The sequence below is a fragment of the Ursus arctos genome, unplaced genomic scaffold (assembly GCF_023065955.2).
Source record: "Ursus arctos isolate Adak ecotype North America unplaced genomic scaffold, UrsArc2.0 scaffold_18, whole genome shotgun sequence".
Classification (NCBI taxonomy): Eukaryota; Metazoa; Chordata; class Mammalia; order Carnivora; family Ursidae; genus Ursus; species Ursus arctos.
Genome location: NW_026622852.1, coordinates 52,950,818 through 52,973,103, shown reverse-complemented (window position 1 = coordinate 52,973,103; position 22,286 = coordinate 52,950,818). Strand labels below are relative to the sequence as shown.

At 56.1% G+C, this 22,286-nt stretch overlaps 1 protein-coding gene across 7 annotated transcripts in view; it reads right to left on the bottom strand.

Moving 5' to 3' along the window:
* Positions 1-344: 344 nt before the first annotated feature.
* The window catches only part of LRSAM1 (leucine rich repeat and sterile alpha motif containing 1), a 37,635-nt gene continuing 15,693 nt past the window's right edge, over positions 345-22,286 (bottom strand). For 5 of the 7 annotated variants that reach the window (XM_044389621.3, XM_048223188.2, XM_026513999.4 and 2 more), the window contains exons 12-26: positions 19,059-19,088; positions 18,504-18,626; positions 18,120-18,259; positions 17,185-17,229; positions 15,473-15,543; positions 13,100-13,199; positions 11,561-11,648; positions 10,854-10,928; positions 9,408-9,488; positions 7,857-7,952; positions 6,940-7,038; positions 5,807-5,938; positions 4,611-4,692; positions 2,300-2,448; positions 345-1,134 (exon numbers count right to left, since the gene is read on the bottom strand). In XM_044389621.3, the coding sequence (XP_044245556.2) occupies positions 1,009-1,134; positions 2,300-2,448; positions 4,611-4,692; positions 5,807-5,938; positions 6,940-7,038; positions 7,857-7,952; positions 9,408-9,488; positions 10,854-10,928; positions 11,561-11,648; positions 13,100-13,199; positions 15,473-15,543; positions 17,185-17,229; positions 18,120-18,259; positions 18,504-18,626; positions 19,059-19,088 (1,437 nt within the window). In that variant the 3' untranslated portion in view covers positions 345-1,008. The remainder of the gene's footprint in view (positions 1,135-2,299; positions 2,449-4,610; positions 4,693-5,806; positions 5,939-6,939; positions 7,039-7,856; positions 7,953-9,407; positions 9,489-10,853; positions 10,929-11,560; positions 11,649-13,099; positions 13,200-15,472; positions 15,544-17,184; positions 17,230-18,119; positions 18,260-18,503; positions 18,627-19,058; positions 19,089-22,286) is intronic. The other 2 variants (XM_057313767.1, XM_057313768.1) reach the window with 1 other exon arrangement.

The window sequence follows — 22,286 nt, the reverse complement described above, 5'->3', positions numbered from 1 at the left end:
AGTGCAAGGGGCCTGGCTCCTTTCGACGGTGCCGTGAACACCCCGCACACGGCATGGGTTTAGGAGTCCAGACGCTGCCGGGCTCCAGTGCCGGCACCGCCATGTCCCAGCTCACAGGCCCTGGGTGCTCGGCTCTTCTCCGGGAGAGCAGGGAGTGCACAGCGCCACCCCCCCACCCCCCACACACCCTGCTCCGGCTCTCTCCATGGCCTTCTCGGAGCCCGGGCTGTCTGTGCACCTGTGATGAGGGCAGATTTGCACAACTTGGCATTTGGGAATGCTTCTACCCCCCCACCCCCACCCCCCACGCCGGGTTCCACCAGGCCCCAGTGAGGACTCAAGGATCAGGCCGGAGGTGGATTTATTCACATTCCTGCTTCGGGTGGGCAAAGCCCAGGGCCCGCCTGTGAGCTGCTCGGGGGCGGGTGGGATGCTTAGAGGTGCAGACCTGGAGAGCGGAGGGGCCCACGTGGCTTGTGGCACAAGGCCTGCCCTCAGCACACACTCGCACGCCAGCCTGAGGCCAGCCCGCCGCAGTCTGTGGCGGACACCACACCCCAGCACCGCCCCTGGGCCAGGGCCCGCCCGCACTCCTGCCACCCCACCGAGGGGGACGGCACTGTCGGCACTGTCCGTTACCCTGATGAGGACACCGAGGCTCCCAGAGCGCAGCGACCTGCTGCGGTCAGACCGCTGGGCAGTGGCAGAGGCCGGACACTCAGTCCTGTGCTCCGATGGCAGCACAGTTGCTTCTCCAAATCCCCCAGGCCATCCTCCCACTGGGAGTCCCCTGTTCCTCCAGGAGCAGGGGCGTCACGGGCCAGGAACACTCCGTCCCCCTCCCTCCCCCGCCCAGTGTGCTTGGCAAGGAAGGGCCGGGGGCAGCTCCCAGGCTGTGAGTGAGGGACCCAGGGCGGAGGGGAGCCGTACTAGTCTGTCGGAGCGGGGTGGGGGTGGGGGTGGCGGGCCTGCAGGGGGATGGTGGGCCGGGGCGGCGGGTGGCCGGGCTCAGCTGCTGTGGTAAAGCCGCAGGCGCTGCGTGATCTCCCGGCGGCACAGCGGGCAGGTGCGCAGGGGCTGGCAGCACTGGTGGCAGCAGCAGACGTGGCCGCAGTTGAGGAAGATCATCTGGGCCTGAGGAGAGACAGGGGGAGCGTCTGGGTCCTGCCCCTGCCTGTTCTCGGCAACAGGCCAGCGGAGCCCCCCGGACCTCTCGTCATCCTCTACCTTAAGAATCATGGTCATTACACAGCATCCGAACGCACAGAGGTGTCCCGCGACCCCCTATCGTGGACCCTCCGTGCCCTCACAGCTGCCCAGGAGGCCAGGGCGCGTCTCACCTGGCTTTCTGCGCACGGACCAGCCCCTCCGTCTAGGAAGGACTGCGACAGCGCGGAGCAGAAGCCACGTAAGCATATGCTCGCGCCTCGCTTCAGCACTTCCTCCCTTTAGGCCTCATCCTAAGGAAATAACCAAGGATGTGCTTCCAGCTCCGTCCCGGGCCGTCTGTGCAGCGCTGCCCGGGGCACAAACTGGAAGCCACCCCTGGGGCCCAGAGCAGGGGGTTTGGTTACAGTTACAACCAGCCTGTCCCTCTGCATCACGGCGTCCCGGGGCTTAGTAAAGACCCTGGAGGAATTCAACCGCCAACTCGGTAGCTTCTTTCCAGGAGGATCCCGTGGTGGGGGGAGGGGAGGGTTTTTATTCTATACGCTATACTGTTTCATTTGTATAATAAGCATTGATTTTGTTATGGTTTCTAAATATATACATTTTATAGTTTGAGAGAGAGTGGGGAGGAGGGCAGAGGGAGAGAGTCTTAGGCAGACTCTGTGCTGAGCGTGGAGCCTGACCCGGGGCTCGACCCCACGACCCTGAGATCGGGACCTGGGCCAAAACCAAATCAGATGCTTAATCAACTGCCACCCAGACGCCCCTAACTTTGTTATAGATTTTAAAAGATGGTTTTTTAAAAGTCTCTTTAGAAAAAACTGTGCTGTTGATATTTAATGACTTGGGAAATTTTCCTTCATTAAGTAGGGAGAAAAAAACCTCTTTTGAAAGAAAGTCCCAGAAAATGATATTAGCATTGCTCATATCTGGGTCATGGGATCACGGTAATTTCCTGTATTTTTTGCTTTCCTGTAGTTCCCAAAATTTCTAATGGATACAGTCTACTTCTACCACTAGAAACAAGTGTTTAGAAATAACACACATGCCTGGAAAGGCTCAGGATGGGCCCAGGATGGGCGCAGGCCAGGCCCGCAGGCGGGGGCTGGGGCTGCTGCGTCGGACTTACCTCCCGTTCCAGGCACACGACACATTCTGAGGTCGGCAGCTCCAGCTCTGCCGGAGGAGCGGACGGGCTCACAGACTCAGGAAGCTCCTCCGGGGCAGTGGGCTCCTCCGGGGCCCCAAGGACCTCACCCTTGGGTGGGTTCAGCAGCTCTGTGGGGAACAGAGGGATAGGCTGAGCCAGGGTCATGCCCCCATGATCCCAACCCCTAAGGGGTCCCCCGGCTCTGCCTGCCACGAGTGGGGCACTCGGATCCCACAGGAGGGGTAAGGGCGCCCTTATTTCTCTTTTCTGAGCCTCGTTCCCCCATCTGTAAGACAGGAGTGCGGACTCGCTGGCAGGGGAGGCCACGGTGCTGGTTAACTGGGGGCTTCTAACCCCTGACCGGTCCCTGGATCCTTCACAGCGAACCTGCAGAGGGCTTGTCACTTTCAGAAACCAGCAGCCACTTGCTTAAGACTTCAGGGCCACCTGGTGGTGGAGCCGTGGGGCAGGAGCCCTTCGTTAGGGGCTCCCGGTGCGGGGGGGGGGGGGGGGGGGGGGATGGAGGGCTGTGCTCACAGCTTCTCCACCAGGTCTCCCAGGAGACCACCCGGGAGCAGGGAGAGGAATGAGAAGGCCCCCAGGCTGCCCCCTCACCCCTGCCCCCGCTCTGCCCGGCGCCCAACAGCAGCACGTCAGAATCAGCCCTTACAAAACGTAGTCTCTTTCACTATCATGCAACATACACCAGCATCCCTGAGTCCTCTCCATCCCAGATGCCCATCCTGATCTCGGTTCAGCTTTTTCCAATTATGAGTTTTTATAACTGGAAAAACCAGAAGTTTTTTCTTAAAGGCTGTTGCAACAGTAGACTCTCTGAGGTACCCCAGTGCCCCCAAACCATCGCTGTGAAGGGGCTCTTCTGTATTTAACGTGACACCAAGTGAGTTCTGGGAGCAGGAAGAGGACATTAGGAAAAGGACTGAAGGTCTCCCGCCCCTTCTGCAGCTGAGAAGGAGCCGTCCCACCCGGCCTCCCTGCAGCTGGACAGCTCAGGAAGATGCTGGAAGCAGCCTCCATGGGGAAGGAGCTGCTGGTCCCTCTGGCTTCTGCTAGCCCTAGGGATTTTTTTTTTTTTTTTTTTGGAGACGGTGGGAGGCAGCCATCACCTGAGGGGCTCAGAGTGAAGGGCACCTTTGTTTGCCAGGAGGGGGACCCCAACTCCTGATGCCAAACTTATCCAGACCTCCAGTCTGACAGCAGGAAGGTGTCAGCAATGGAGAACATCTGGAAGGGCAGGAAGGTGTCTCTTTCATACACTACTTGATATTAAAGGACTATTAGCTTAATGCATTTTTTAGGTTGGGTCAATGTCCCCGGAATAAAATTGGCTGAAAGCTGGAGCCTGTGGACATCATGACGCTGCCACTGGCCCAGACACCCGGGGACCCGGGACCTTCTCCCTGCTGGTAGCAGAGCTCTTGCCGCAGCCCTGCAATCTGGTCTGGCAACCCCACCTTTGGTCTCTGCCCTGAACAGCCCCTGCCTGAGACCTGCAATGCCGTGGGCTTGCTCTCTCCTTCCATCCTTGTTCGACTCCCTTCCCTTCTCAAGGCCCCTCGGCCTCTTCTCAAGGGAGGCATTAAGCCCAGTGGTTCAGCCACCTGCCAGCGGTGTGATGTTATGGGAGATACGCTGACGTCTCTCTGCCTGTTTCCTCCTCGCTCAAACGAGAACAGCAGCACCCACCTCACAGCGCTGACTCGACATGGGGCATGTGAAGCGGCTGGTGAGCCTGGCGCCTGGACGGTGCTCTGCACACGGGAGCCCTGCCTCCCACATCCACTCCTACGTCAGCCACAGCACCTAGGTCTCCCCGGGCCTCCAGGCAGGTTACGACCTGCCTTTACCCCTCTGCACGGCGTCGCAAACATCTTTCCACATCCACGCCACAGGCCTGCCCCAGGCACGGCGTCAGGCACTGGGTATGGCTGGTTTCTCCCTCTATTCCAAGGGTCCATGGTATGTGGTTCCCAGTGTCTGTACCGCAGGTTTAGGGAAGGTTCTAGGACAGGGCACCAGGGGGCCTCTCTACTTCTACATGGAAACTTCTCCCTCTCTCTTCCCCCTCCTCCCCCTGCCCCCATTTTTGTGGCGTGTTTTTTCCATTTGGAAATCCTGTTCCTTTAGAGGGAACCTTAAGGACTGGTAGGGGCTAGACCCGGCCCTTAGTTCTCATCCTGAAACGTAAACAGGTGACCCCCCCACCCCCCAGAGCACAGTCCACAAGTGAGGTTGGGGCCTCTGCTTAGGAGATGCCCCATACTGGTACCTGGCTGGATCCTGGCTGCATCCAGCAGCTCCTGGACCCTTCGCAGGATCTCGTGCTGCAGGCCAGCTTCCGAGACGCCCACCTACAGCCGTTCAAGGGAAAGCAAGTTAGGCCTGGGCTGGGTGGGAGCTCCCTACTCAGTGTAGAGCCACCAGGACGGCCTCCCTGCCTGGCTTCTGGCACCTTCACCTGGAAATGCGGAGGCCTGGGCCCCCGGGTCACCATGAGGCAATGCAGCACCACAGCTGTGAAGGGGACCAGGGGGCGGGGAGGGAAACCGAGGCCCCAAAGGGAACAAACTCCAGTAAGAGCCACAGTTTAGCACGTGCTTGCCCTAGCTGGGGCAGGGACTGCGCTGACAGCTTCCCCTGCGAGACCGCACGTCGCCCCCACGACAACAGGTGAGTCAGGACCACGGTCAGGTTCACAGGACCAGGCCGAGCTGCTGAGAAGGGCAATGCTGGAATCACACAGACCCGCAGTGACACAGCCCCTGTGTAGTCCTTTTGAGCCTCCGTTTTTGGGTCGAGGACAGGCAACATGACAGCGGTGAAGAGCATGGCCTCTGGGACCAGACCACCCATGCTCGAGGCCCGACTGTGCTGTGTGACCTCGGGCGAGTTACCACCTTGCCGTGTCTCCACTTCCTCATCTGACAAGTGACAAGGATGACACTTGTCTACCTGGGCTGTGTGTGTGTGGGGGGGGGGGGGCTTCAAGGGGTTAGCATGGGAAAGCCCTCAGAACAGCGCCTGGGACTGACAAGTGCCACGGGGATGTTGGCAGTCCTTACTAATCGGCTCTTTCGAAGAGTCAACGAACTAACGCAACGCGGAGCTCAGCTCCTACCCACAAGGTCACCAGGCTCGGGCAGTGCTGCCATTACGAGGTTTGTAGAGCCAGGGTGCGGGGGCGGGGGGCAGGGCCGGACCAGACAACCTCCAAGGACTTGTCTTGGGCCTACAACGTGAAGGTCCAATCTGAGTGGGTGGGGTAGTCTGGGGTCAGGCAGACGGCGTGCGGGGTACACCCAGGGGGTGACCAGGTGGGTGTTCTGGCCGTCTAGAAGCATGGGGGCCCCGGAACATCTGCTCATGGCAGACCACACCCAGAGTGGCAGGAGAGCGAGCCGACGACGGATCGGACGGTGGCCTCATTCAGCCCTCCACCTCCCCCGAGTGGCTGCCGCCTCCCACCTTGGCCAGGTCCGCAGGGCTCATGCGGCTCAGCGTGTCCAGTGAGATGCGGTGGTGGGCGAAGAGGGGCAGGTAGTGCTCCGCCGACAGATCCACCAGGAGGGCCGCCAGCTGGCGCTCCAGGCCTTCCTCCTGCAGGACGGACCCAGGGGAGAAGCTGACTGCACCGCAAACACCGCCCCGTTATTTACGATGGCAAAGGCTCTGAACGCATTTAATGGAATATATAAAACGTTTCCTCGGAACTTTTCCTACAAAAATGCTTATGTGAGCACACAGATAAAGGCGCAAGGAAGTTCACTGCCAGTCTACCTGTAAACTTGAAAGTGGTAAGCGATCAGGTGCCCATCGAGCGGGGCTGTTTAAATCAATGAGGGTTCATCCAGGTACTAAATACTATGCAGTTGTCTGAAAACAATCAGGAGATCTATTGTGTATACGGCTAGAGAACTGCCCGTCACTATTAAGAGAAAAAAACAGTTTGCAAAATAGTATGTATGGTAGGACTCCGTTTTTACTAAAGGAACAAAAACTGGGGCACCTCGGTGGCTCAGTGGTTAAGCGTCTGCCTTTGGCTCAGGTCATGATCCCAGGGTCCTGGGATCGAGCCCTGCATCCGGCTCCCTACTCAGCAGGCAGCCTGCTTCTCTCTCTCCCACTCACCCTGCTTGTGTTCCCCCTCTTCCTGTGTCTGTCAAATAAATAAAAATCTTAAAAAAAACCAAAACCAAAACCAAAACCAAAGTGTGTTTGCGCGTGCATGTGGGCGCGTGCCTGTGTGGGCGCGTGCATGTGTGCGTGTGCCTGTGTGTGTGCATGCATGCCTGTGCGCGCGCGCATGGTGGAGGGGAGGGGACCACATCCGTCCCGCCCACAGCAGGTGTTTGCAGGCGGCCCCTGTTGCCCACCCGAGCCGGCGTGCACACAGACTCCGCCCCACACAGCAGTGCAGCTGTCTTCCTCTCACCAGAAGGAAGGCACCCTCTCTCTCTTTTCTGTCCCTGCCATGGCCTAGCACAGGACCTGGCACACTAGTCACCGGAAATACGAACAGCACTGAGCTGGAAGGATCAAGCAGCCGGGCACCGAGGTGCGGGAGGCTCTCCGAAACGGTGGGGGCCGACAGTCCTTACCTGCAGCTTCAAGGACAAGGGTTTCTGGTTCAACAGCCGTTGATACTGAATCAGCCAGTAATTTTCTTGCTTGGTTTCGCTTTTGGCTTCTAACTCTGTCTGCCAAGGACGAAGCAGGCAGCGTTAGTCGTAAGCCAGTAAACGAAAACCATAATGACAGCGACGATTGTGAACGAGGCTCTGGGCCGGTGGAGGATGCTGGGTATTCTACAAAGAACTTTCCCAGCCACCGCCATCTCACCACGTACACGACTGAGCCGCGGAAGGCAGGAAGTGCCTCTACCCCCCGTTTCCCGCCGCCAACAGTCTCAGCCAGGCACACCTCGGGGGGTACCCCTGGGCTTTGGATGCCTGCCACCAGGCTCTGCGGGCCCCTCCTTGGGCTCACGCGCCGGTGACAGGCAGGGAAAGAAATAGGATTCTAAGGACAATATGAGCTTCTGGAGTGTGCTTTACCCTCCGACAAAGCTGGAGAAGGACAGACATGCTACTGAAACGGACCCCTTCGCTCTGCCACGAACAAGTAGCCACCGAGCGCCGCTCTGGACCACCACGGCTGCAGGTGCCAGGCCAGCGCCACGAACAAATGCTCTGAACGGCAAGAGCCGCAGCTCACGTTTTCGGAGCGCTACGCACGCCGGTGCCATTTTCCTTAATTCGCTGGCTCTCGAGGGGTGTGTACCGTCTTGTCTACAAGGCACACCCGAGCAGCTATAAATACGCATCGCCGTGTTCAGAAAACACGTCAAGACGTTAGCAGTAGAGAACTCTCGGAAGTGAGAGTCTTTTCCTTCGTACGTTCCATTTTTTGCTTCGTGAGCCACTACTACTGAGTAACAAAAATGCTTCTGCGAATGGCGAGTGTGTTTAGGGAAAGCGAACCCATGGGCGATGTGGAATGCAGAAGCCAAGCGCACCAGAATTTCCCGGAGCTCTTCCTCTCGTCGCGCCTTTTCCTTGAGCAGCTGCCGGAGCAGGGAGCTCAGGGCCCAGCGCTGCTCCGAGATCATCTCCTGCAACACAAGACCATGCCCGGTGCCGCTGGAAGCTCGCGGCTCTGGAGCCAGGAGTCCCCCCAGGGGATGGCAGGATCCCCCCAACTCGTTTCTAAGCCGGCAGCCGGGACCCCACAGTGGGCCCAACTCAACTACGCAGAGGGTTGGGGGACGGAGCCGAGGGGTCTCTGTGCCTGGCATCCCCTCCCCGTCTTCTCCCCGTGGAGGTCAGGCCGGGGTGGGCTCTAGTGACTGATGACAATGGAATGGTAAGAAACAGCAAACAAAGGAAGTGACAAGCCACAGGCACACGACTGCAATCTCACGGACTACAGAGCATGTGGGCGGAAGCACAGGCGGGGGAGGGTTGGCGTGTAACCCCACACAGGTCTGGAAGGTTCTACCCAGACGGAAGCACGTGCAAACCAGAGTGAAGTCCTCACTTGTGTCTGTGTTCCACTCGTTTCTTACTCTCAGAAACCCATGGAGGCCCCAAAGTGGGAGCCCCACAAGCTCTGATGGGCAGGAGACTCGGGCACCTGCCAAGCACGGTGGCTACATCTTCTCTGAGAGCTCCCCGCCCCCTCATCTCTGAAGACTGCGGCAGGGCTCACAAAGGGATTTGCATCGACTAGCTTGCCCCAGCGTGATGGCCCTAGGACACAGGCTGGGCCTGGAAGATGATTTCCTTTTATGGAGGGGAGAAACGAAAGCCTAGGAAGGGAAGGGACCTGTCTTAGGTCACACAGCATATCTGTGGCAGACCTGAGACCAGGACTGTAGACCTCGGCACACTTTCACTGAGAAGCCATGAGACAATTCAAGACTTCTCCGCTGAGAACAGACACAACACAGGAACAGGGACAGACAGAAGGCACTGCTCAGAAGCCTGATGTGGGGCGCAGGTCCTCACACACCATTGATCCCTAGGCTTTTGGACATTTGGGCAGAGGTGAGGGCAGGGCAAGGTCTAGCCCTCTTCCCCTGCCTGCCCAGGTCACACAGCATGACTACAAAGGACAAAGCCCAGGTTCTGGACACACAGTCCAGAACGCCGCCTGCTGGTCCCTACTGCCCCATGCTCTACAAGCAGGACACCCAGGCTGGAGTTCCCAGAGAAGCCACCTGCAGGGAGTGACACAGTAACAGCTGGGCCCTCTCCTCCAGACATCCTTGGGACACCAAGAAAGCTCCTTCCCCAGAGGAGGTCAGCCCGTGAGTTGAACCAGCACCCCAGAAGCATGGTTTAAAGAGACAGGGAGCTCAGCAGTGACCCTGCTTCAAAACAAAGAAGATGCAGAGATGGAGATGGGCCCGGGTGAGCCTTGGCAATGAAACCCTCCTTCCTCTGACCCTCCTGCAGAGCAACAGGCTGCCCCGACCCTAACCTCACGGCCACAGAGGAGCCTGCCTGCGGGGGAGCAGCTGCGGGGAGGGAGGCGGGGCGGAGGGCAGGCCGGGAGCCCTACATACCTGCAGTGCCTCTGTGTCCAGGGCCTTCCTCTTTACCTCCAGCTGTGTCAGCTGCAATAACTCAGTTTCTATTAACTTAATCTAGACAGAAGACGAAACAGGGGTTTTTATTCACATTAACCAAGGTTCAAGTCTGTGCTGCTCTCTGAAGGCCAAGTGGGGCCTAAGAAACCTTTCGGTGGGGGGGTCAGGAATGAAGGGGACCTGGGTGCCTTGGGAACCCCCTCACTGAGGCATTAAAAGAATTAAGTTGTTTCAGGGCCCCAAGTGCTTGAGGGGCGCAGGGGGGCCTGTCCTCGAGGGCCCATCCCAGAGAGGCTAACGGTTAATGGAATGGAGATGGGCCTGCCCTTAAGGTTCAGGCCAGAGTGCAGAACGGACATGTGTCCTCGCTGAGCCTTGCACTTGCCCGAGTGTCTTGCTTCCTTTAACTGCAGTCACAGAGGAGAGCAGAGGGTAATGGAGTGACTAAGAATAATGATGGTAGCAGCTGATGCTTCCAGAACATTCTGTGTGCAAGGCTTGTGCTGTGTACTTTGTCTATGTCATGGCATCAAGTCTCCCCTGGTTATTAGGAGGTATTATTGTCTCCATTTTACAGATGAGGAAACGGGGCCTCAGAGAGTTTAAGTTATTTGTTCAAGGACACAGAGCAGGTTGGTGAGGGAGCCCCTTCCCGGGACTCTCCCTGCTTGGGGTCTGAAGGGGAAAGCTGGCCAGCTGGGTCAGAACCACCCACAGGGAAGATGCCTGGGGATCAGACCCCACAGCCAGTGACTTCTCCACCCTGAGCCTGTGACCCTGTGGCCCTCGCCCCTAAGTTGCTAGAGCCCCACCAACCCCTGGTCAGAGGAATGAGCTTCATGTCCGGCAAGGTGGGATTGAAATTAAAGAGGGAAATAAAAAGGTAAGTTGGTTTGGGCCAAAAAAAGAGAAAATAACAAAGAAAAAAAATAAACATGCAAAATGTAAAATTCAAAGTGTGCCGAGTAGGATGCGATGAGCATTCCCGCAGCCTGAAAGCTCCCTCTGTCTCCAGCCCACGCGCCCTCGACCCACCTGCCCCCCGGAAAGCCCTGAGGGTCCAACAGAGCCCACGGGGCAGAGGTCAGCCCGCAGGTCAGCACCAGAGCCCAGACCACAGCACAGCTCCCTCCAGGTGAGGTGGCCCCTCGGGGACAGCAGGAACCCCCTGCCTGCCCAGTGGGACACCCCATGGGCCCCAGCTCCTCAGTCTGAGCTGATGGGCGGCCGGGGTGGAGCTGACTGCATTTCCCCAGTGCGGGGTTCCCACCTGGGGCACGGTGGATACAGAGGCTACCCAGGGGCATCCTGAGAAGCAGCAGAACCGGTTACACGGCAGGGATGGCGCAGGGTGCGGATGGATGGAGAGTCTGGGAAAGCACGCAGGAAGGGGTCGGTGGGGGCCGCGCCCCCAGCCCTCACCTGGTTTCTGATCTGCCGGTGCATCAGGTCTTTCTTCACCTGGAGAGCCTCGAATGCGGCCTTCTGCATGGCACTCTGAAACAGAGATCACCGGCTGCTCGGCAGGGGCAGGGGCCGGGGCCTCGCGTGCCCAGGGGCCCGGGCCAGGGCCCAACACAGACTCCGCTCAGAAGCACCTTCACGGCGGACTTCTCTGTCTCATTGAGGGAATGTAACTCTTCAGCTCACTTGTTCACATGTTGGAAATTATACCTGTGAAAGGCTCACCAGTGCTGGACGCTACGTGCACTGAATTTCCACAACCCACGCGTGGATGATTTCACGGCCCCGTTTCGTGGGGAAGGTGAGGGGCTGCCAGAGGTGCGCCGTTCGGAAGCAAGCAGCCGAAAGGCCCCTGGCGCTGTCCTGGGGGCTCCACCTCCATCGAGAGATCACCACGTCCCGCCCCTAAGTCCTTGTGCCACATGGCACGGGGAGTGGGTTACCGCCAGGAAAGCGGGGGATGCTTCTAGATCTCAATGACCAGAAAACCACCACCCTCTCCCCTTCCCTGCCCCCTCTCCTGCGGGTCTGCACAGTTCTAAACATACGAAGCACCTTGGGTCTTGGACGCTAAGGGCAGGGCTCTGCGCAGACTTCTGACGCTCTGCTCAGGCTGCCTGTGCCCATCTTGAGCCCCCGCCCTCGCACCCCGGGCAAGGGCTCACCTCCTGCAGGATCTGGCTGATGGCTTTGTTCTGATCCATCTGCTGCCATGACAGAATCTGCTGGAACCGCTCATCCATTTCGGCCATGCTGCCAGAAAGACAGCAAATTAATTCACTCTCTGAACGTTCTCGGAGCATCTACCAAGAGCCAGGAACCTCAGAGATCAAGATACACCATGTACTTATTCAATAATAATACCCAAGCCGTACCTGCTGGGGGCTACATCCTGGGCTGGGCACAGACATGGAGTTGGTCTTAGAAGGAAGGTGACAGAGTCGGCGTGTCTGGGTCCTCTCGTCCACCCCTCCATCAGAATCCCCTCTACAATGACCTCGAAGCGGTAGCCTGGCTTCTGCCCTCCCACCTCCACCAACAAGGAGCTCATGACAGCCCAGGTGGGCCACTTGGGCTGAGAAAGCTCTCCTTCTGGGACAATAACATCCATACCCCACCCAACAGCCCCAGTACTTCCCACCCTGGCCTCAGATCTGCTCTTAGCCCCCAGAACAAGTCTAGGGATTTTGCCACAAAAACCCAAACCCGGAAGCCCCACATACGTCCTTAGTTCGGCATCATCTCGGTTTTGAGTTTGTTTCGTAATAACAGCTGTTATTTATTGGACCCTTTTGCGGCAAACACCATGCTCATTAAATCCTCCAACAACTCCAGGGGCAGGTACTTTGACTTATTCCCATTTTTCTCATAAGAAAATTGAGGCTCAGAAGGGAAATGGACTGGCCCCACACTTCACAGTTACTAACAGAAGAAGGAGGACCCGAGTCCAGGTCTGTCTGCCGCCGGAGCCCACGCTCCTAAGCTCGATGTTCTACCACCGGGAAAGGAAGAAATCCCCACACCGTGAGGGCACAGGGAGGCCGGCAGCTGTGCCAGAGCCACCTCGACAGGGGGAACCCCAGGGCAGCCAGTGCTCCGGGCCCGTCTCCTGAGCACCAGGGGCTCTTCTCCACTGGCTGTGTCGACGCGTGTGGCTCTGTCGGCAGACTAACCCACAGCGACGCCGTGAACTTGGCCGGCCAGACCAGAGCTGCCACAGTGCGAAAGCAAGCTATCATCGCCCCCTCCAGGGCACGCCGCTCTCACTCCCGATCTGCAGGCCCTCGGAGGTCGAGGAGCACACCACGGTCAAGAGCATGCCCCCACCCTGCCTGGGTTTGAACCCTGGCTCTGCCACCTGCTGGCTGGGTTTCCTTGGGTGTGTCATACAGTCTCTCTGAGCCTGAGCTATGGTGGCAAAACGGGGCGAATGACACAGCGCCTCGCAGTCAGTAAGCCAACACACACCTCCCGGCCGAGTGCCTGGCTCACAAGGCGTGCATGAGAAGTGGGAGTGACTGCTGTCACTCTACCAGAGCCTGACTCAATCGTGAGGTCCAGCTAGAGAGGTCGTGGAGAGCCGTCACCACGCGTCCCTGATGCACGGCCGAGGCTGGGGTGGGGACTGCAGTGCCCAGGGCTCACCCCACGGTCCTGGGCCCTGGGCCAGCGCCCCCAACTCAGGAAGCCTCTCCTTACCTTACCTGGAACAGGTCTGCTGGACCAAGCTCTGCCTCTGAGACTCGTAGGCCATCTGGATGAGCCGGTTCTTACAGCTCTCCGTCAGCATCTGCTGCATCGCGGCTGAGGAAACATGGGGGTGGGGCTGAGCAAGGGGCACCGCTCCTGGGGGCCTCGTGGGGGTTCACCTCGTCACCCCCCCTCACAGTCACCCTTAAAAAACACTTTTTCTAAAAAAAGATTTGAGAGAGAGAGAAAGTGAGAGAGTGCACGCACAAGCAAGAGGAGAGGGAGAGAGGATCTCAAGCAGACTTCCTGCAGAGCACGGAGCCCGATGCCGGACTCGATCTCACCACCCAGAGATCAGGACCTGAGCTGAAACCAGGAGTCTGCCACTCAACCGACTGTGCCACCTAGGCACCACCCCCCCATCCAAAATTTTAAACTATGGAAGGAACTTAAGCTTGAAAAGGCTAATCGTAAAATACCCAGCAGCATGCACACAAAATCTTTTATAATCTAATCTTCTCGTAAATTTTTAATGTATACTTATGGATTTTTAAAAAATTGAAAGAATTGAAAGCAGACAACCGAACAGATATTCATACGCCCACGTTCGCAGCAGCGTTATTCACAAAAACCAAAAGGTAGAAACAACCCAAGTGTTCACTGACAGATGAACAACACGTGGTGTATACGCACGTGAAATATTACTCAGCCTTCAAAAAGCAAAGTTCCGCCACCTGCGACAACACGTTCTGCTGAAAGAAGCCTGTCGTGAAATGACAAAGGCTGTAGGATTCCACTTACACGGGGTGCTAGTGTCGCCAGATTCAGAGACAGGACGTGGAATGGGGTTTCTACATGGGCCGGGGAGGGGGCTGGAGCATGTGTGTTTATGAAGTTCTGGAGCCGGACGGCGTTGGGGGCTGCTTGGCAATGCGGATGTGGGCCGTGCCGCAGAATCGTACCATTACAAGTGGTTAAAATGGCAAAGTTTAGGTGATGTGTTTTACTACAATGAAAAAAATTACGATGTGACCACACTAAACACAGCACTTCTCACTTTTTGTGACCACTGGCCCACGTGCACGTGGCCGTGTGAGACACTGGCTGCGGGGTACTGCAGGGCACGGATCACCAAAGTTTATCTAGATAATCTGTTTGGGGGCATTTGGTCTCTTTTGTAATTATTAAATGATAAACGTCCTTGCGCAATTTGATTATTTCTTAAGATTAATTTTAAGAGAAGCAGGCTTTCCACTGAACAGGGAGCCCAATGAGGGGCTCGATCCCAGGACCCTGAGATCATGACCTGAGCTGACGGCAGACGCTTCACCGACTGAGCCACCCAGGCGTCCCCAGAGTACGGTTTTAAGGCCGTAATGGGAGTTACCCTTTCTGCCCTCCAGAAAGATCCCGCTGGTTCACACTCCCTTGGCCAGGGCAAAGGACGGCCTGATACCATACGTCCTCAACAAGGCTTACTACCTTCTCTTGACTTTGTGCTGTTTTTATGGAAAATTTTTTTAGTTGTAAAAACAATACATGCTCGTTTTTAAAAAGCTAAGCGATAAGGAAGTTCGAAAAGGTGAAAACAAAAGTCCCCAGTACTGACACTATTTCTGATCAGTCCATTTATTACTAAACATCCTTCCGGAGATGCAAACACAGGTTTTCTTTCATATAAATGGTGGATAACAGTGACCTTCAAATAGGGACATTACTAACACCTCGTCAGGAGGTAGTGAGACGAAGCGATGTGTGGAAAGCGCTTGGCACGGGGCCTGGTACACAGTATTCCACAGCACCCCACTCCAGCCTCCAGCTCGGGAGGACGGGGCCAGCCAAGAAGAATCATTCCTTATTTTAAAAAAGGGGGAACAGACTCCTGGTCTTCCTCGGCACATGGTTTGATGCTCTCAGCGCGCAGGATTAGACAGGAAGCATCTTCCACGCCCCCCACCCCCATCAATTGCGGACACAGCATGGAACTCTGGGACTTCTTAGGAATGGCAGGATGGGGAACTCCCAGCAACACAAGAGGGGCCAACCACAGCTCTTGATAACAGAAACCCTAGGGCTTTTGTGAAATGCTCCTTCAGTGCCGGGCATCACGTCGTCTGACCCTCAAAATGACCCCATGAGCTGGAGAATTATCGTTTCCCCCTCTCACAGAAAAAACATGGAGGCTCCGAATAGTTAGGGCCCAGTAATGGCCCTGAGGTCATACGGCTTGTTCCCGAGTCAACCTGACCTCAGGGCCCATGCTTCTCTCCTGGACTTTACGGCCCCTCTTGAGCCCACTGTACGTGACCTACGGGGAGAAGGTGGCCTCCCCCCCGCCCCAGTCAGACAAGCTCTGTTCCCAGGACCCCACACCTGTCCCCACTCACAAGCAATCTCACGTCTCCGTAGGTTCTCAGTCTCCTCCTGGGTAATGGACATCAACTGTTCCATCCTTATTCTAGAACAAACAAATCCACCCATGTACTCAGCAGATGTAACACTTCCAACAGGGAGTCCCGCCTCCTTCAGGAAGTCCTCCTTGATGTGGCCGCCTAGACAAGCTCCTGCTGCATCCCGCACTTCCACTGGGCCCCTGTTTACCTGCGGTCTTGCAGGCAGAGTTTTTTGCATAAAGAGATGAACATTCCCTTCGGAAAATGGGCAAAGGACACAAACGGCCACTTCACGGATGCTTAAATATGAGTGACCAATAACCACCCGGAAAGAGGCTTACATCACTGACAGCTAGGAGCGCAACTCCTCACGGACCAGGTGGGGGAGGCGGGGAGGCGCCAGCACTGCGGCCGCGCTGAACATGAAGCGGCCCCGCCACGGGCCCTGCGAGGAGCGGCAGCCGGGAAAGCGGCTTCCGGAAGGCCATTCGGCAAGACCCATCAAAAGGTCCTCTATTTCCTTCAAAAATACCCATGTCAGTGCCCACGGGCATTTTTAGGAGACAGTCACTAGACTAGTGCTTGTAATTATGAAACACCGGGAACCTACATGTCCACAGCGAGCTGATTCGGATATAGTCACATAGTAAATACAGCTGGTACGCACACGGTCTCTGGCGGGAAGACATCCGCGATACAGTACGTGAAAATTAAAGGTAACTGCATGGCCGATGTGCACGCTGCGTGCGTGTGCGTTGTTCCCGCGGTCAACGAGTCCTAGCGGCTCGGACGGGACAACATCGTCTCATCTTTCTGCAGGGTCGCTCTCCGTCGGAAGCAGCATCTGAGCACCCCTGCCTCCCGCCCAGGCTCACGGGCTGCCCGAGGGAAGGCGGCACTGACTGGACCCGCGGCGCAGCCCAGGGAGAAGGTACTCGGTCAGCGGGCGCCAGGTAAACCGGCCACAACCGGGCACAACCGGGCCTGGCCTCCACCGCTCCCAGCTAAGGGGCCCGGTGAGGGGTTTAGTCCGCAGGGGTTCTCCCCGCCCCCCCCCAGCAGCCAGAGCAGCCAAAGGCCGGGAGCAAAGCCCAGAATGCTCTTCTGGGATTCCAGGGAACCAGGAGGGATTCTGGATAATCCTTCTGGGGGGAGGGGAGCGAGGAGGGAAGTGGGAGGGGAGAGTCAAAGAAGGGGGCTCTTCCCTCTCAGCTACCCTCTCTCCTAATTACTAAAGAAGTGCATCCCAATGAACCCGGAAAACAGCCAAAGATCACCACTAATTCCTGCCCCTCGGAAGGTCGGTAAGCCCCTCGGGGTGGCCCCGTGTGCTCTGAGCAGACACACGCGTGTCTCGAAGAAATCATACACCGCTTTGCTTTAACTGTAGCCCCCTCTTTTCTACTTCGCAACAGATTGTGTTTCCCTTTATAAGAAATGGGTTTTTCTCTAATTTATTTTTTACTGACCCTACAGTTGGACGTCATACATATCCTCACGTCTCAGTTTTTCTCAGGAACGTACATGTGTGTTAGACTTGCAGGCGGTGACTCTTTTTAGTTCAATATTCCCTAAGGAGGTGACTCTCCTTACAGCTTCAGGAGAACTTTCTGGCCTAATCCTTGAGAATCACAAGGCCTTCTCTCCCTAAACCTCTCCCCCGACCCCGAGGCAACACAGAGGAAGTGCTAGAGCGAAACACTAACCTTTCATTCTCCAGCGACTTCAAGATCTCAGAACTTTTCTTTTGCCTGTGGAGAAAACCCAGACCGGAAAGGGTCACTGCAGTTGTCACCAGCAGGCCTGTTTCCAACAGATGTGCCCTCCCCTTGCTGCACTGGCTGTGCAGAGGGGGCTGAGGACCCGGCCGGGGTTCTCAGCCCAGAACCTCGGGGCTCTGTGTCCTCAGACCAGGTACTCAGCCACACCAAGCCCCAGTGCCTCGTCTGCAAAACGGGATCGTCATAAAAAAAAGCTTCACGGAGTATCTGCAAAGAGTGAATGAGAGAATACACACAAAGTACTCGGCACGTAAGCAGCACCCGACAAACGGCAGCTTTCCGGGAGGCCTCGGCGGGGACAGCACGCCGCAGGGCACCTGGCAGGCCCGCCGGCTCGCTCGGGCACCGTGTGACTGCCGCGTGACGGAGTGAGTGAGGGAAAAGCAAAAGGAGGTCTGGAAGCAACAGGGGATGCGGCAAAAGCCCGTTTCTGGAGGCCTTCCACAAGGGACCCCAACTAGAGGTTCTGGAGAGCTCTGTCTGGCTTCCTTTCCCCCAAGCCCACGAGACTGGCTCCTGGCAGCGCTTACCCTGGAGAGGATTCGTTAAGGCAAATCTCACTACGGCTGACCTCAGCGGGGCAGGACGTGATCTCACTCTCCTGTTACACCCACTCGTGCTACGGATGGGACGCTCGGGAGGCACGGGTCTGAGGACAAGCTACAGACCAGGTCAGGCCCAGAGCAGATTCTTTTCTGTTTAGGCCGCTGCAAAATGCAGCGCCAAGACTGGACCCTGACAACAAACACCTCACGAAGGAATCGAGACTAGAGACGAGAAGGGAGAAATGGACCCCTATCCCGGGCTCTTCAAAGGGTACCACGTCAGAGGTCTCTGGGTGTGGGGAGTGGGGGCCTGACCTCTGGTTCTCCTGCAGGAGTCTCTGGATCCGGTTGGAGATGTTCTGCTCCGTCTGCTTCAGCTGCTCCTGCAGCCGCTGACGCTCGGCGTCCAGGTGACGCTGGTGCTCACTCAGGCCCTGCTCCAGCCGGGACTGCTCCTGCAGCGGGACACGCAGCCGGCCTGAGCTGCCAGGCCTCTCTGTGTGATCTTGGCCCAGGTCTTCCCCTTGCTAAGCCCCGGGCTGTCCATTACACACGAGGAGGCTGAGCTAGGTGATCGGTAAGGCCCCCCCCCGGCCCTGGAATATCAAGGGAGAGCTTACTGCCACCGCCTCCCCACAGCAGAGGCCCCCTGGCAGGGAGTGTGCGGACAAGCCCGACCCCACTTGGCCGCTCACGGACCTCCTTGACCGTCTGAAGGATCTCGTCCTTCTGATTGTTGCTCTGCTGAAGGAGCTGGGCATGCTCTCGCTGCCCGAGTTCCAGACGCCGTTCAAACTCCAGTTTCTCCAGCATCTTCTGTTCCTGCAAGAATACAGACCCTGGGGATGGCTGGCAAGGCTCTGCGGGTGTTAGGACATGGGAGCAGGAAGAGTACACACCTCTACTCCCAGCGCTGCAGGCTGTCGGTCTAACACTGAGCGACACCCTCCATGCCCAGTGCCTCCCATTACCCCCCCCCACCCCCACCCCCGGGCCCAACTGTAATGAAACATTCTGTTCACTGGCAGAGACTAGTGGTTTACAGTCTGGGGTCCCTGACCTCCGACTGCTCATCTGTGAGGGGGAGACACCCTGTCACCATCGAGGCTGCGTAAGGATGTGGAGAGGCAACGTAGTAAGAGGGAAGTTTTAGTTTACCTAATTTAGAGACGGGCAGAACTTGTTCCCTCAAATCTTTTATAATAGATCTTTGATAAGAAGAAAAGTGACCAAGGACAAAAGACATTTTCTTACCTTCCTCTTCTCATAGTCTGAGAACCTATTCTGGGGGGAGAAAGACAGTGGTCAAGACAAGGTGGCAGCAGTGGGATTCCCGGCCCCATGGCCAGAATCGTGGGGCAGCCAGACACCGGCTCCACCCCCAGAGCACTGCCTCCGAATGGGGGGGAAGGGTAGTCGGATAAAGGGTCCCAGAGGGTTCTAGCAGACAGCAGGGCAGAGAACCTGGGCCCGGCACACTGTAGAAAGCTCTTCAGGACAGTTCTGGGGGTGCAGCCCCGAGAAGGTGTGGTGCTCCGTAAGGGGGACCAAGAGGTGGGATGTGTGGTTCCTGTCCGTACAGCATACCCGAAGTGCCCCCAAACTCTAGCTCACCAAAACACTAACACACAAAGGAACACATTCGAGTTCCTGCAGAATTGTTCTACTGAGTGAAAACCCTGGCAATAATTGGGATGGTTACTTCAGTAAGTCGTGGTGAATCCATGCAGTGGGGTAACACAACTATCACGTTAACGGGGTGAAGGTGGGGAGCTGCAGAGAAAGAGGTCTGCCACCTTTCACTGAGTGCAACAGGATTCTGTTCTTGCAAGAACCATGGCAACAAAACTCAACTCCAAGTTTTGGATCTGTTGAGATACAGAAGGTGGGACCGCAGGGGGCAGGGTGACATTCCCTTAGTTTACGTATTTCTGTATCGTTCAGACTTGTAACGAGGAGCATGAATTACTCTTGCAGTTAAACATTAACCAACACACAGATGTTCTTAAGGGGCCCTTGTATTTAGTTACCCAGCTGGGAGGCCAGGAGCTATCTGTCTGAGCTGTAAAAGTAGCATAACAAGGAAATAGAGCTTGCCCCAGGCTGAGGTAGGAGTAAAACTTTTACAACTAACTTTGAATTATACAGATAATATCGGAATATATTTTCCTTATAAAAAATTAAAACACAGCATATAAGGTATCCATGGACCATTCCCGGCCTGAGCCTGGTTCCCTCCCGCCCCCCTGCCGTGTAACTACCATTATGAGACCTGAGAGCACGCATCTACTTCCATGTAATTTGTGTCTTTGGAAAATACAGAAGATCTGTCTGTGTGTGCTCACATATAAATATGTTTTAATGAAGCAAAATTCACATTCTGTAAAATTCATTCTTTTTAGTATGCAGTTCTAGTCATGTAACGGTCACTACAATCAAGATAGAGAACCACTCCATTACCCCCCAAAATTCTCTCGAGCCCCTTTGTCATCAGACTGTCCTCCTACCTCCCCAGCTTAATGGCTATTGCTGATCTGTTTTCCTATATATTTGGACCTTCTTTCTGAACATAAAAAGGGCACTATATTCCCTGTGTTCTGTAAGCCTGCCCTTTTCACTTACCCAGATGTCCTGTGATCCAAGCCTGAATAGATCAAGCACATAGTAGGGACAGGACACAGGTGGCTCAGCCTTTGCCCACTGGCAGACATTTAGGGGGCTTCTGATATTTTCCTACTGCAAATAAGGCTACAAAGAACATTCCTGTAAATGTGTCCTTGCCCAAGTGTCCCTCTGTGGGTATGTACCGAGAAGTGGGACTTCTGGATCATGGGCGACGGCCATTTAAATTTTTGACCCATATCATCAGGTTATCTTCCACAGCGGGAACACTAGCTTCCATTTCCAAGAGCAATTTATGAGGCCACACTCTGGCCAAGAAACTATCAAAGTGACATTTGTGCCAGTCTGAGGGAGGAAATGGTATTTTGTTTTAGTTTACCCATCTCTGATTACAAGGGGAGTTGGGCATTTTTTTTTCATGTTTACTGATCATCAGTACTGTTTTTTGTTTTTAAGTAAGCTCTGTGCCCAACGTAAGGCCTGAGCTCACGACCCTGGGATCAAGCGTTACGTGCTCTACCGACGGAGTCAGCCAGGTGCCCCTCATCTGTGCTGGTTTATTCCGTAAAGTACCTGTTGATAGATCTTTGCCCCCCCCCACCCTTTTTTCTGCTTGGGATGGTTTTCTGCTTCTTACCTCTTTGAAAGAGCTCTTTATATATTCAGTCTGCTAATCCTACATCAGAAATGTTTATTGCAAATGCTTCCTGAGAGTATAAATGGACGCAATTTCCCTGGATAGAGATCTCCCCCTCTCTAGTTCTCAGAAGAAAGATTAAACTACAAAGGCACTCACGGTGGCACTGTCAAACAGGGAAGGGGGACACCAGGGAACCTGAGATTAATTAAAAAGTCCTCGGAAGATAAGAAGCCAAACCCTTGGCAGTTGGTGCCCCCCTCCCCACCTGCCATCAGAGGCCTCGGGCTGGGGGCCCTCAGCGGGAGCACAGGTGGTGACAGAGGCAGCTTCTGATTGGCTCCAGTGCCAGGTGCCCCCGGCAAACCCTGACCAAGCTTCCTCCTCTAGGACGCCGGGGTGGTTAAGCGTTTGCCTTCGGCTTACGTCATGATCCCAGAGTCCTGGGATCATGTCCCATGTTGGGCTCCCTGCTTAGTGAGGAGCCTGCTTCTCCCTTGCCCTACTTGTGCTCTCTGTCAAATAAACAAATAAAATCTTAAAAAACAAAAAAGCAAAACAAAAAAAACTTCCTCCTCTACGCCCGTGCTAGGCTTGCTCACCGCCGGGACCAGGGAGGGCCAGCCCCTCACTGCGCTGACAGGGGGGCCTCCCTGACTTCTTCACAGAGAGCCGGAGAGTATGACAGGCGTCCTGTCCAGCAAGGGGCACGGAGGCAGGAAGCACTTGCTGAGAGACAACAAGGAACAACACAGCCACGACCCCCACGCTCGCAAAGCTTCATCCAGCAGGGGACACAGACATTAAACAAATCATCTCCCGTGTAATTCTCCACTTAGAGCTGCGATAAGTGTTCCCAAGGAAACATGGGGGCACCCGCAGAACATACAGCAGTAGACCCAACCTGGGCTGATGTGGCGGGGAGAGTTCTCGGAGGACACGGGATTCAGACACAAGGGAAGGAAAAGGCAGAGTTAGTAAGAGGTGAGCAGGGAGAATTCCAGATGGGGTGTGGGGTGGGGGTGGGGACTGCACGTTCAAAGGTCCTGAGGGGTCAGGGACCAGAGAGGAGCCTGGTGCACCTGATGTCTGGTGGGGTGGGAGGTGAGACGGCGCAGGCTTTGCGAGGGCATCTCAGCACGCTGGTCTGGACGGAGGTGAATTCCAGTTTGGAGGAGGAATCCAGGTTCTGCAGTTCCGAACATTCCCCCAGTGCCCGGGGC